We start from the raw sequence: 14,151 nt of genomic DNA, 5'->3' as shown, positions 1-14,151 counted from the left end.
AGATAGTAGAAAACTATCTTTACTTATACAGAATAGGTCAATATATTCTTGATAAACACAGAGGTCTAGAGAAAACTATATTTACTTAATTCCACTCAACTCTATAGTTATGCTGCCATCTAGTGAAATGGGATAGTCACTCTTCTCTGCAAGACTGACATTCTGTCCAAATGAAAAGCATTAGATACATCTACCACAGCAAACATCTTTCACCTGTAAATACCTTATTCCCTTTGCTCCTTCTTCACCACTGCATTTTTGTAACATGCATTACATGTGACTATTTAGGTGGCTAATACTGGCCACTGGACTGTGAACATTCATACATTTAACTTGAAATGTAAATAGGCTTATAGACTTCAATGAGAAACCAAGGAACTAATCAAGGATCACAGTCCAGGACCAGGAAAAATTAGCTGTTAGTAGATTTCAGACCATTACACAGATAAAGGTACTGAATTCATAGCTAGTAATACAGAGAAATACTACTCTGAGTCTAAATCTAGTATCTAAACAGTATCTAAATTACTGTTGTGGTTGTTTTCTCGTTTTCTCATGACTTACAAAAGACATGTAAAACCTTTCTGTGAATTCCAGACACTAAAAAGTAAATAAAGTAAGTACATACTCACCTGGGAAAATATATTTGCAGTTGGAGCAACTCTCTTGTCCACAATACTATATAATATTGCTAACAATCTGTCCAGGGGAAATGGCTTTGGCCCAAGGAGGTGATTGCTGGTCTGCAACAGAAACAAGACTTTTCAATCCAATAGATCTTTCCCGGAGTACCACAAGATGTTATTCTCACATCTTTTTGGTCTCTGAGAAGGCACTATAATTCACAGTCATCTTTCATACAGCCTACTTGCACGTTATGGAAAACACTGAATACATGCTTATTGATCAAGATAAAGATGTAGACAAAAAGATCTATTTAATGTGGCAAATGTTCAAACTGCACAACAAACAGGAACATTTTTGAGCTATAACAGAGGATCTGATGCCAAATTTCCTGTCACTAGATTTACACATTTACTTGTCCAATTAAATAACCTTGCCCAATCTAAGGATTAAAGACGAGAGATTATGTTTTATGGCATTCACAGAATCAGAGAATGGCTCAGGTTGGAAGGGAGCTTGAGGATTCCTTCCAAAGAAGGGGGACAAAACTGGACAGAATATTCCAGATGCAACCCAAAGAGTGCTGAGTGTAAGACTCAGAGTGCATCTGCCTCCCACAGGTTTGGCTAAAATAAAGAGTTCAGATGGCTGAGCCCAAGGTTAGTTGCTTTGCTGTTAAGAGCTGCTGTATAACAAGCTGCTGGTCAGCTACAGACAAATTTATCACAACACAGCATATTTACTCAATTTTGCCTTTACAGAGCTCTTTTGCACCCTACGTACCTCAGACCTCAACTGACACCAATGGACATTTCAGACATTACAGATTATTGTATGTACTAACATTGCATTCACTTGAATTCAAACAAATAAAAGTTCCTGATTTTTCAATGTTGAGCATTTTTTAAATAACTAATTTTACAAAAAAGAAATACAGTTCATAAGGCAAATCTGGGTAGTATTACAACTCGGGCAGTATAGTTAGGACAACACAGATTCATACCATCACTGTCAAAAGTTCTTACAAGGGAAATACTTGTTTCCTTTTAAGTTTGTATTTAATTCTCTCTACTTTGACATCTAGTTGCCTTTTTTGTACAGGACATTGATTTATTCTTACCAGCAGAACAACCAAGATCAAAGAGGTTTTTCAAGGGAAAGTTTGTTCAAAAATGCTTCTGGGAAAGAACATCTCAAATGCACCAGCAGCATCTCTGTGGCGTTAGTCATCAGTGAAACACAACCACTCACTTCTTCAGCAAAACCAAAAGGTATTTCCAATACACGTTTTAACTTTTCCAACCCAGGAGGTGTCCCCAAAGCTATCTCTTGGCTAGCAAAGCAAGAAGTGTAAAAAACCATGGAAACGTAGTCAAAACCTTAGCATGGCACCCTCAGTCAGAATGCAGACCTGGTGTAAGTTATGAACTGTACAACTGCCTGTCCTTCTGCTTCTAAACATGCCAGTTCTATGAAGCATAGTCATTGTTATCAACAGAAAAAGTCAACAAACAGAATAATTAAAATGGGTGCACTCCAAGCAGCTAGCAAATCCAATTAGCATACAGTAATCTCTGAAGCTCTATTTAGTATATACAGTTACTTCAGAAATTTCTTGCTCTTAGTATTATCAGCTCTCTGCTTAGACAGAACACAGTTTGGAGCTTTTAAATTATCTAAGAGAAATGCTTTCCTCTAAAAAAGCCAGAAGAGTTAACCCTAAGAGAGTTTAACTTCTAGGAGAAGCACTTCTTTTTTATTTCTTTGACAGAAATAAATTCTTGGAAGAATAAGAATGGTTTAGAAATTCCTTCAAACATAACATGATAAAGAATTTTACAAATCTTCTGTAAGGAGATAAGGCAGAATACTGCACAGAATAGTATTCATAAAAATACAACAGACCCAACATCTTTCTTAAAAAGAAAGATACCTTCCACAGTAAGAAAACCTAGTCAAAAAGTTTTACAGTCATCAAATTAACTCTGTGTGTCCTCTGTCATCTTTCCACCTCAGTAATACATTCATTGTTCAACAAAGATTTTTCCCCAGTTGTCACTATCTGTGCTTGTGCTTTTTATCTGGAGTGTCAGGTTCACGTTCCCACTGCTCCCCTGGCACCATCCCAAAACTGCAAGCCATGTATTCACATTCCAAAATTTCACCATCAACAATGAGAACCATGAGTGCTCTTGAAAGAGTAAAAGCTTAACCCAAACTAAATTATCTGTACAAAAGGGAGAAACTCCTTAACCTCAGCTGGCTGAATTTTCAACCTTTTTAGTATCTATTTAAAGACAGAAGTATACTTCTCCTCTTTCTTTAGCAGAAAGCATTTCCAAACTTCTCTGGTTGCTATACACATGAAGCATGTTCAGTTGTAAGCTAGAAATTTCTGAGACAAAACAAATCCTAGACTGAAATTGAAGCAGATATACAAGATAAACTCATTTCCAATAAAAAACACAGTAAAGATTTGATCTTCTGATGGACTAACATCTGAAAAAGTCCATTCCTGCAAAAACACTTTTACCAGGAAGATCTCTCACTTTTCACTAAACTGGAAAAACACTGTTCCAGGGCAACCATGCAAAGAAACCCAACAAATTCTGCTGTCATCAGCAACAGAGCAATTAATAGAATGATAAAGTCAATTTCTTCACCTCATTCACAAGATTCATTTTTTACTAATTAAAAAAACCTCATGGTCTCTGGACTGAACAGAGTTAAGAATCACAAAACATATATTTAGTTTTGCTGTACCTAAACTTTAACGGAAGGATTTATTTCATCTAATGTTAGCTTCCTGCCAAGTTGGTATGTTCAGCCAAACTAGTTTCCTAAGTTCCCATTATAGGCAGTAGAAATCTAATCAATGCAATTTGTGATGCAATTCATCTGACTGAACGTAGAACCTACTTTAGTATGAGCCAAATCACACCCTACACTCCAATGGCTGCATCAACTGGCCCTGCACTGACTATAAAAAGACACTATTTTAGATGCAGGCACCTACTGGAGTTGGGTGAATCTGATCTGTAAATCAGTCTTTAGAAGACATACTGATATAAACTGTCACACCAACTGAAGGAAATGAGTCTTTATTTATAACACTACGAGTTATAACACTACAAGTGCAATACTTTATCCTTATGTTTCTGTTTCCCTCACTATAGAATTCTTTCTCTAATAATTCTTTAAAGAATACAGGTGTTTTTTTTTTTCAGATGAATTCTGAAATTTGGTTGTTCCACCTATGATGTCTTTAACTACCTTTATTAAACACAGTTTGTTACACACAAAAATGTGGCTTCAGGAGACAATTTTATGCTAGTTTCAATAAAATAAAAACGTGTGTATGGCAGAGAAGTTTGTATCACACAAAACAAACACACCAATAATTGTTATTTACACAATTCTGCTGTTTCTACAGTAATCAACGACACAAAATGAAATACAAAACCACAAGTACAGCAGAAAGAAAATACTTGCTGCCAAGCTCAGCTTAGAAAGATAAAATACATACCTTCTCATGTTTCTTCATAAAATTGGTCTTTTTAATTTTCCCATGATGCTGCAAACAACCGACAAGAACAAAGATGGAATCAAAACAGTCAACAAAGAATATATATGGTACAAATGGCAGTATTCTACTCTAGGACTACTTCTTTACTACATCTCCAGTATTTGTCTCTGATGTTACTACCAACTGTTCTTACTATAAAGCCCTAAAATTACACTTGCCTTACTTCTTGTTTCATCATGTCCCAAGTGGTGCAAAGCCAAAACACAACATGCTAGTATTTTTTGGTGATATTCGTAAGGTTTTTTTCTCATGTAATCAGGGACTGATGAGAAAAGGCGGCAAAAATTCGTTTTTAATATGACTTCATACCACCATCCTGCTCATATCCTTTATCATCTAATGCAAAAAAAGATGTTTCGCTTCTTTCTCTTTCCAGAAAATTTTAAATGATGGCTACTTCATTTTTAAAATTTATCCACGCATAAAATCCATCTGAATTTTCACCTTTTATTGACCCCGTTTTAGAATTTGGATGGCACACAAGTTGGCAGAATGACAACCAGGAATTTAATCAATACAATACAAAGATAGTTCAAGGTGCATGAGCTAAATAACAAAAGGAAGAAGGAGGGCAGGTTGGGGGGTGGGTGTTGAAGAGAAGAACATCATTTAGAAAGGTGCAGCTTTAAAGCAGTCTTAAGAAAGGAAGGACTATCCAAAGAAAATAATCAAGTGCTCCTGGATCTCAACTGAAAATGTGAGGGCAAGACAAGGACAGAAATATAGTAAACAAGATGTTACAAATGAATGGGTTGAAAAAAGAAATGAAAAAGGCCAAGAGAGACATGAAAGGTGACAAGTGTGATGTAAAATTAGTGGAGAGGTACAAGTATAATACTCTTTAAATACAGTTAAGTTCTCAAAATATCACCCGATGAGTTTTTCCACAGCCCTGACAGGTATGCTTTATTAATAAAGTATACCTTATAAACATGCTCAATGACTCAGGGAAAAAAATAACTCAAATAAAGGAATTATTAGTTCATTATAATGTTTAAAATCTTGTACTTAGTACTTGTGGCCCTCAATATTCAGTCAAAATGATCTCAGTAAATGTGGCTTCCCTTGACTGACTTCTGAAGAGCTTAATATTAGACAGGGCTTAATTTCCCTTACGTGATTTGTCAGATTAAAAAAAAGTGGTTCAGTCAGTTAATACGTATCACCCATGCTTGGAGACAGCAAATGAATCTTTTTATCATGCTTTTGAAAAGAAGACTGCAGTGATACCCGTGACCTTTCAAGAAGGGAAAGTGATCAAGCCTAAGGTTACACAGCAGGCTTGGGATGGATCACAACAAACTCCATTCATGCATTTTAAAGGTTACACTGGGATCTCCACGTGGTGTATTCAAGTTATATCAAAAGTGTTTTAAAGCAAGCGAGCAGGTGCCTTATTTCTGTGCAAGCACAAAGAAACATGAAATTCAGAGCTAATTTTCAATTAGCTTTTAATGTTCTTTTCTGTTAAAGACTTCATATATACCTATTGCTATTCTTTCTTGTTTTAGACTACCCTCCAGCTTCATACTTTTCTCTCAATCTTCTGCAAAGCTCAAATTTTCACATAATAGCAGTGATGCCAATTATCACTTCCCTGCTTTGCTGGCTGTCAGCACTCCAGGCTGCCACAAACTGTGACTTACTTTATTTTTAGCTGTAGTACAGACTAGCACCTACAGAGTAGTACAGATTAGCAGCTCAATGGACATCTTTTTGTTTGCATCCCTTTTGCTGTCTACTAATCCTTAGTTAAATCACTCCAGAAGATACTTTTCTGTAAGCTACTCTGAATCTCATCACAAACCTGATAAAAACCATACTCTATTTTCATGACACATAAAAAACACTTGGCTTGAAACCTCATCCAAAAGTGTTGATTTTGTTGGGGCTTAAGATGCAGCTATTTCTGAAATTCAACTTCAGACCTGCTGAAGGGCTAACTGCTACCAGATGACACATGTAGCAAACACGGTAGCTTCTGCTTCACCCATTCTTGGGGAAAATACCTACTAGCACTGATCGAAATACCTTTAAGGTCCTTGCTTCAAAAAACTTAGAAGCTCATGTTTATTGTACAAGGGTGTAGTTGGGTTCATGTGCAAGAGTGGAAGTTAACTCGGAGATACTAAAAAAGGAAAAAAATTAAATTGAGAAGGTTGTTCAGTGAACACAAACAAGAAAGATGTGGCACACTTTGATAACATGCTTTACTGACTTGACTCTTGTGAGATTTCCTGTTTCTTTGAGTTCCAAGACTGATATGGAAAAATCTGTGCAGAAACACTTTCTCAGAAAATAAATCTCTAAGTAAGAAAATGCTTCAGCCAAGTGAAAAGTACAAAGCTTGCCCACAAAGAAAACTTGTCTAATTACATTTACTACAAGGGTGAAACACCTGCAGTTTTCAGTAAGATCATATCAGAAACATAAAACCAACTTACTAAACTAAATTTAAACTAAAACCATACTAATATATCATCACTAGGAACTGCAGTAAGTTCTCGAAATGTATCTATGGTTTTTTATTTGTTGTTGTTGTTTATTTTTGTTTTATTTTATGTTGTTTTCTTCAAACAATTGTATGTTTACAAATTTGTCTTGCCATCATTTTCTTCAATTGCTTACACCAATCCAACATGAATACCATACATTCACAAAAATGCATATATCAATATATACTGTAATAACTGGTAAAATGCATAAAAGCCTGACTGCATTACATTCATCCTAAAACAGGTATTACCACTGTATCAACTCAACACATACCAGCTAACGGCACCATATCTTCTGCAAAAGCAACTGTTTGTATGGTTCTGTTCCAGAAGCTCAAAGCTGTATAAGTCAGCAATGCACTATGTCATTTTATCTCATTAAAGGCCACAGCAGTTGTGGCTTGGACCTTATCCTGGAAATTTAAGTGTGGCTTATACCTCAAGCCACTGCAGATGTTCCACTAAAATATTTTCAAAAAAGAGCTACAGGAACTGACAATAGCATAGTACTTCTGCTGTAATTATGTTACACATATTTTGACATGAAGAGGAAGTTGGGTTTATTACAACCTTACAACCACTAAGTGATCATTACCAATCACAATATGTGATCTACAGAAAAGCTGCTGATCAAATCAAATGAAGCAACACAGAAACAGTTCAAAATGAACTGCTGAGCAGTTTTAAACTAGGAAATTCAGTATGAAGGAATCCAGTAAGCAGCACTAAGTAACAAATCTCATTACCTTAAGAAAGAATCTCTTATCTGTCCTAACAGGATTGTAGGAGGCAAGGTAAGCAGCTATTAGAAGAAATTTGGAGTAATAAGGAAGTTCCACATGTGTATGTGCAGAAAGTCCTATAAAATAAACAAACAATTTATGAGTCATCAAAACCCAGTCTGAACACCCACAAACTTCAAATTAAACATGTCTGCATTCTTATTCTTCTCCTTCTCTCCTGCTCCACTCCTGTAACTAAGTGAGTATGGCTACTTTCTGAACCCCTTTATCACAGATACAAATTCAGGGAAGGGCACAAAGCTAAACAAAACTAACAATCTGAAGCCTTTTTGGACTCATCTCAGTAACTGTATTTGAAGCACTGGAGATTCATAAATCTTCCTAAAAAATATAAGTAATTCCAGGCTACTTTCATTTAAGGTAATTTCTCTGGCAAACAGGGCAGATGAAGAGATGTATTTAAATATAATTTCAAAGCTTTTCTCCAAGATTCAGCCTTCAGACTGCTCCAGACTGTGCCAAACAGCTCACCCAGGAATGGGGCTAGCATGGTAAAGAATGCAGCAGTGCTGCACTTCTGAAAAACAGTTCATCTCAGAATTTTTAGCCACTGTTTTATTTCCTACAGAAAATGTCTTAAAAATTTTAAACTTGATCCAGTTGACCTTGCCTGCTACATGTATACTTAATTAAGATTAAAGTTTCACACATTAAACACACAAGAACTGCAGTCTAGTGAGTATTTGCCTTCCCTCTTCTTTACTTTTACTTTGTATTTTTTACCTTTACAGTCCCCTGTTCTTGTTTTATACAGCTTATGCATAAGAATAGGATCATCAAACCATCTTATTCATCAGCTGTCTAACTATGGAGACCATTAAAGGGTCTCTTTGTGCCTTCTTTGCTCACAGGTTTCTACTTCATCCGTTTGTTTTTCTGTAAAGCACCTGTACCCCTTTGTTTTAATGCACAAATACCAGCAAATCAAGATCAAGGAATAAAACATGTCTAAAATTTAAGATTCAGAGCCTGCAGCGTGACAAGAAGCATCCTAGATGACAGTTAGTAATAATTTCCTCTTATCTAGGCATAAAAGAACAATATTTTTGTACAATTTACAAGAGATTCTTTTGCATTGGGTGTTAATTATATAATGCAACTCCAAATAAACTCTTACACATAGATAATTTAGTTTAACACAGAAATATCTATTTTTACTCCATTCTTCTGGACAATACCGCATCACACACTGAACTATTTGCTTATTTAGTGTAGCATTTATTATAATTGCTTTTTAAGCATGTTATTATCAAATGCTGTTTAATAACATGACAATTTTACCTACTACATACACCTAAAAGTCTGAGAAAATGTATTTTAAATAAAATCTCCCTTTCTGAGGTTGTCAGGTGTAAAGTGTGTCATGCTCATTTGGACATGGAAGGAGGGAGTTTAATAAGAACACTTTAAATCAAACTCCTTTGGGTAACAACATCGAAAATCATTGATCATAAAGAAAATACAGGAAAGAGTTGGATGACTGCAATTACTGTAACATGATTTAAAAAAATAAGTGGCTATTTTACCTAGTATCTATTGAAGAAATTATGTGATGAAAAATAGTATGATAAAAAGTGTTCCCAAATGACAAACTGATCAAAAGACCATGACTAAATGACATCTCCAGGAAAATATTTTAGTATTCCTTCCTAAATTGTAAATGAAGGCTGACAGATATATTGAGATTTGACTTTCCAGCCTGCCTGATGCATAAAATCAGCAAAGCTGCACACATCCAAGGAAAGAACAGAGAGAATGCTGGCGATGTTAACATTTCTCTTTGCCAAGAAATCAGGACCCAGGGCAGCTGCTTTGTTGAGGAATGTGTTAATCCTGTGCAAGGCACCAGATATGACATTCTCTTCTCCCCAGTTGGACACACGTGTGCCTCCAGCTGGCACACGGGGGTTTGACCATCAGGGGTCAGCCTGTTCCTCATCCATTCTTACATCCGAGGTCTACTTCTACACACAAAGGATCTTAGGGAAGATTACTCCCAGGATTTATGGCAAGGGAAAAAATAGCAATAGTCCTTTGTAGAACACCTTCTCAAAAAACATGATCACCTGGAACTGTAACTGAGTACTGGCAGGTGGCCTCATCTCTGTCGTTTCATTCACACGTTCTCAGATAATAACAACCAAGACAAATTGAAAAGCCCACATTTCACATTACAAGGCCCCACAGAATTAATGTATTTGATACCTTTCAACTGCCCAGGCTCTCCACCATCATGCTGCAAGCGCTCCCACTGTGAGCTAAAACACAGACAATGCAAAGAAATAAAGACTAAGTATTTGTTAGTCTTTTAGAGAAAACTACCTGCTTGGTATATGTATATTTTAATTTCATGACCCTGGCTAGGGTACAGTTAGTAAGAGAATAATTAAAAATATGAAGTCTTACTACCTCACACATAGGTTTCAATAATGTGCAGAGTATGCATGCTTGAAAAGAAAAAAAGGCAAAAAATAACATTACATTAAGGTACAAAAGTCAAAAAGCTAGTTGTAAAATACCAACTTCTTTCCATCCAACTACCACCAGTGAGCAAGTATCAATAACACTCCAAGTTTCAAGAATAATGCAGAATTGGATAAAAAGTAAAAACACCAACAGTTTTGATTTTTTTAAGCTGCTTAATAACTGTTTAATGTTTGTGAGAACAATACTATAATTACTTCATAATGTAACTTTGAAGTTTATGTAAAAACCAAAGCAATATTCATTCTTCTCTGAAAAACTCTGAAGACATCCAACTGGATCATTCTGTTAGTGAAAAATGCCTGCAAGCAGTTTGGTGTTTTACTAAACAATAGGGAAAAATTTTACTTTAAAACTTCCCTTAAGGAATAACATTGGTCAAAATTTCATATTTTGGATCATTTTGTATACCACAAAGGAATTAAAAAAACCAAACAGTTGTTAGAGCACCAGTACTGGTTTGGTTTGCTTTTTAAACTTCTTTATGAACAGAGTTTATCAGCCATATGACTTATGAAAACAGTGTAATGACAGCTCAGGTAATACTCAAATTATAATCAATGACCAATCAAATTATCAATGAGATAGGGGTTTTATCCAACATCTGTTTTACTGGCAGAAAAAAAAAAGTTCATTTTCATCTCAGTTCATGTAGCACAACAGCTGATAGCAAAGTTCTGCTGCTATAAATTACAGCTTCAAGAAAAGTCCAGAGTAATCACAGTTCTGTGGCCAGAAAAACTGATACAGTGATTTCAATTCCTCAAGCATTTACTGATACACAGAGGTAAATTCTAGAATTATTATACAGAAAGCTGAAATTTCTAATAAAAACCCAGTTAAGCTCAAATTTATAATCAAAGAAAACTGTAAAGAGGGAAATTAGTTATTTGGAAACAATTCGTAAGCTATTTTGTTTCATAATCCTTTATTACACCCTAATTAGAGTAAGTAATTACACAGTGCAAAAAGTCAGGAAGATCCTGAGTAGACTGTGTAATGAAGATCAATATTGAATATAAATAAATATTTGAGGCAAACAGAAAAGTGCCTCGTTGTACTGTGAAGTCAAGCTTGTACAAAGTAAAATCACTTCTCTTTCTGAAGGCACGATCACTTTTCTAAAACATTAGCAAAGACTTCTACTACACACTAAGGTTCAGTCACCAGAACACTCTATGGCCTCAACGACATTCAAAGGAAAGAAATCAAGCAATACTAAATTATCTCTCTTTACATGGTGTATCAGAATCATCATCTTACAGATGGAGAAAAAATTAAATCTAAGCCAATTATTACCACTAAAAATGGACACCACCATCTTTTTTTTCTAGCAGTCTGTCAACTTACAAAAATAAACAAGGAATCTACCAAGAGAAACAGCCCATTAGTAGGATATCAGCTTTTAATGCTGTCAAAAACAGCAACTCCATGTAAGAAAAATGCTGCCTTTGGAAAAGAAAATAAGAAAGCACAGTAAACAAATCAACCTAGCTCCTTACACAAAGCTAAGAAACACAGATATTCAAAATCTGTAATGATTCAAGAATTCTGTGGCTCGTGTGCATCCTTGGTACAGTGAGGATCTGCTGAGCCAACTTTACAAGCGTGTTTTAAACTGCATCTGTATATTGTGGCAATGGATTCCCATGCTTGGCAGTTTCACATGTTACAGAAAATGGATCTACCTGTATGGTCATCAGTGAAAAGCAGAACATAACCTGCTGCCACTGCTTTACTTATTGAATCTATTACATGCTAGAAACGCCATGTTGTTTAAACTTCCTCCCGAAATACGCTACTTCTAACAGTAGATGGCAAGAAAGAAATACACATTAAAGAAAAGAGATTATATCTAGCAAAAAAGAAACACTAGCCACGAAACACAACTGAGAAATACTTAGAGGAAGCTTGTTAAAAACAGCAACCTCAGCAAAGCAAACAAGCCCTTGCCCCCCAGATTACCTGGATATTTCCCGGAGATAAACAGTCTGCATCGCCTTCTTCAGATGAGGTTCAATATTTTTCCAGAGTTTGCGGGTGTCACGTTCATTTGCTGCACCAAGCCAGAATCAACTCTGTTAAACACTTAACTCACACAACACTAAAACTCATCCCTGACACCTGAACAGTCACAGGAATGACACAAATATGCTGACTCCATTTTAGGATGATCACCATCCATCCAGCAAGCATATGCTGCCATGCAAGGCTGTTTCTCTGTGGCTCTTCCAAGATAATCTGGGTCAGTCTGACAGAACCTCTCCTCCCAGTTTCTCCTCTTAGCCTTGACAGAGAATTTACTTACCTCATTACTTTGCAGAAGTCCTGGTGGTTGAGAGAGGAGAAGGATTTACGGGGGGGGAGGAAAGTTTTCATGGTATTTCAACTTCTGTTTCCTAAAAAAACCACTACCAAATACCATCTACTGCTTCTGCTGCAAACGCTTCTGGCTGGGTGCAACTGGAATAAGCAATGCTGTTGTGACCCAAGAAACCACTGTGTCACGACACAGTGAGGATCAAGGCAAAGTCCTCCACAAAACCCACAGAACAGCACCTGCTCTCTCATACACTCACACAAATAAAAGACAGAGGCTTACCTTCCCCTCTGACCACTGGTTCACAGTACTTAGAAAAGTTGAGCGTTGCCTACAGAAAGAAAAAAAATTAAATTTATTAAAAAGGCACTATATATCTGATCCAGCTACAGAATAAAACTAGCAGAGTAAATCATTCCTTTGCAAAACCAACAAATTCTTTTTCAGTCAATAATTATGCCACTTGCTTAGAAACAATATACTGTAAAACATGGCAACATTTCTATACCTTAAAATACAAACACAAATGATTTATCACAGGTTACTTGAGCTCAGCAAAATCTGTTTACTCAGGGGCTGCTAATTTTTTTTTAAACTAACATAATTATTTAACATTATAAATGCAATAAAAACGTTTTCAAACTTTTTTTACTCCCTTCATTTTCAGAAAAAACTTTCTATTCCAGGAGCAGTTCAGCATGTTCTGCAGTAGGTCACACACACAGACATCCAAGCAAAAATCATTTATTTGAAAAAAACAAGCAACCATAAAAAAACCTGCTAACATGTTCCATATTCAAACAAACTCCTTTTGCCTAAGGTAAGAGAAATTTTTGACCACACTGTAATCTAGAAAATGCTTAAATCAATATCACACAGAATTTCATAAAATAACAATCCTCAGATTTCATTCTCCTTTTGTCCCACTACACTTTAATAAATCTCTGTGCTAGTATACAAAACTCAATGCAGTAACTTCCACATATAAATCTAATAAAATTCCAGAATGTATTATTAATAATCACACATAATGGCATACACATTTAGAGTCTCTACTAGACAGCAAAGAGTTGTTCAGAAGCCTACAGTCAGTTGAACGTGTCTGTCACTATCTTCTAGAGAAGAGACTTGTCTCTCTCACAAAAAGAATTTAGGGTCCAATTAAGTATGTATTTTCATAATATTGGTATTTCACAAACACACAAACAGAGCATCTAAAGCTAATGAAATTCTCATAAGCAGAGCCACTCAAGTACATGTCTGCAAGAACTGTGACCCTGGTTTCTACTTGTGTCTCCAGCAACCTCATTTAAATTTAAAACCTGTATGGTTAATAGGTAAGTTCAGCTGAAGTGCAGCAACATGTTCCCAAGGGAAATGGAGGCAGAACATTCAGATCATCTCTTTAGCACTGATTTGTTCACTGGCCATTCGTAAAATTTCCCTGTATGGAGTATAGTTACTTAAATAATAATCTGATGAGCTAATTACTTGTTACTGTTATTAAGCTTTTCTTATGCAAAGGCCACCATCAAGTAACTGTCATTCTTCTTCTCTTAAGTTTGTTTACTATTACATTATTCAACTGACATATGGTTAAAACTCCTTTTCCCAAATACCATCAATCTATTACCAGAAAACCACACAGCACTGGAAGCCCTTTACAGCCACCAAAACAACTGCAACCTTTGTTATGGATTTTTAGGGAAACTGCATTTTGAGCTAACACATTCTTAGAGAGCAGATTTACATTACATATAAGGAAGAAATTTTTTACAATGAGGGTGGTGAGACACTGAAACAGGTTGCCAAGAGAAACTGTGAACGCCCCATCCCTGC

At 35.9% G+C, this 14,151-nt stretch overlaps 1 protein-coding gene across 3 annotated transcripts in view; it reads right to left on the bottom strand.

Annotated features, from left to right (window-relative positions):
* Nucleotides 1–14,151, bottom strand: part of ORC5 (origin recognition complex subunit 5) — a 66,490-nt gene that overhangs the window by 37,161 nt on the left and 15,178 nt on the right. For all 3 annotated transcript variants that reach the window (XM_027639905.1, XM_027639906.1, XM_027639907.1), the window contains exons 8-13: nucleotides 12,595–12,643; nucleotides 11,958–12,048; nucleotides 9,714–9,766; nucleotides 7,452–7,564; nucleotides 4,151–4,198; nucleotides 633–743 (exon numbers count right to left, since the gene is read on the bottom strand). In XM_027639905.1, the coding sequence (XP_027495706.1) occupies nucleotides 633–743; nucleotides 4,151–4,198; nucleotides 7,452–7,564; nucleotides 9,714–9,766; nucleotides 11,958–12,048; nucleotides 12,595–12,643 (465 nt within the window). The remainder of the gene's footprint in view (nucleotides 1–632; nucleotides 744–4,150; nucleotides 4,199–7,451; nucleotides 7,565–9,713; nucleotides 9,767–11,957; nucleotides 12,049–12,594; nucleotides 12,644–14,151) is intronic.

This window comes from Corapipo altera, unplaced genomic scaffold (assembly GCF_003945725.1).
Source record: "Corapipo altera isolate COAL_440 unplaced genomic scaffold, ASM394572v1 1b, whole genome shotgun sequence".
Classification (NCBI taxonomy): Eukaryota; Metazoa; Chordata; class Aves; order Passeriformes; family Pipridae; genus Corapipo; species Corapipo altera.
Note: the sequence above shows the minus strand (reverse complement) of the source record. Positions and strands in the feature narration are given on the sequence as shown.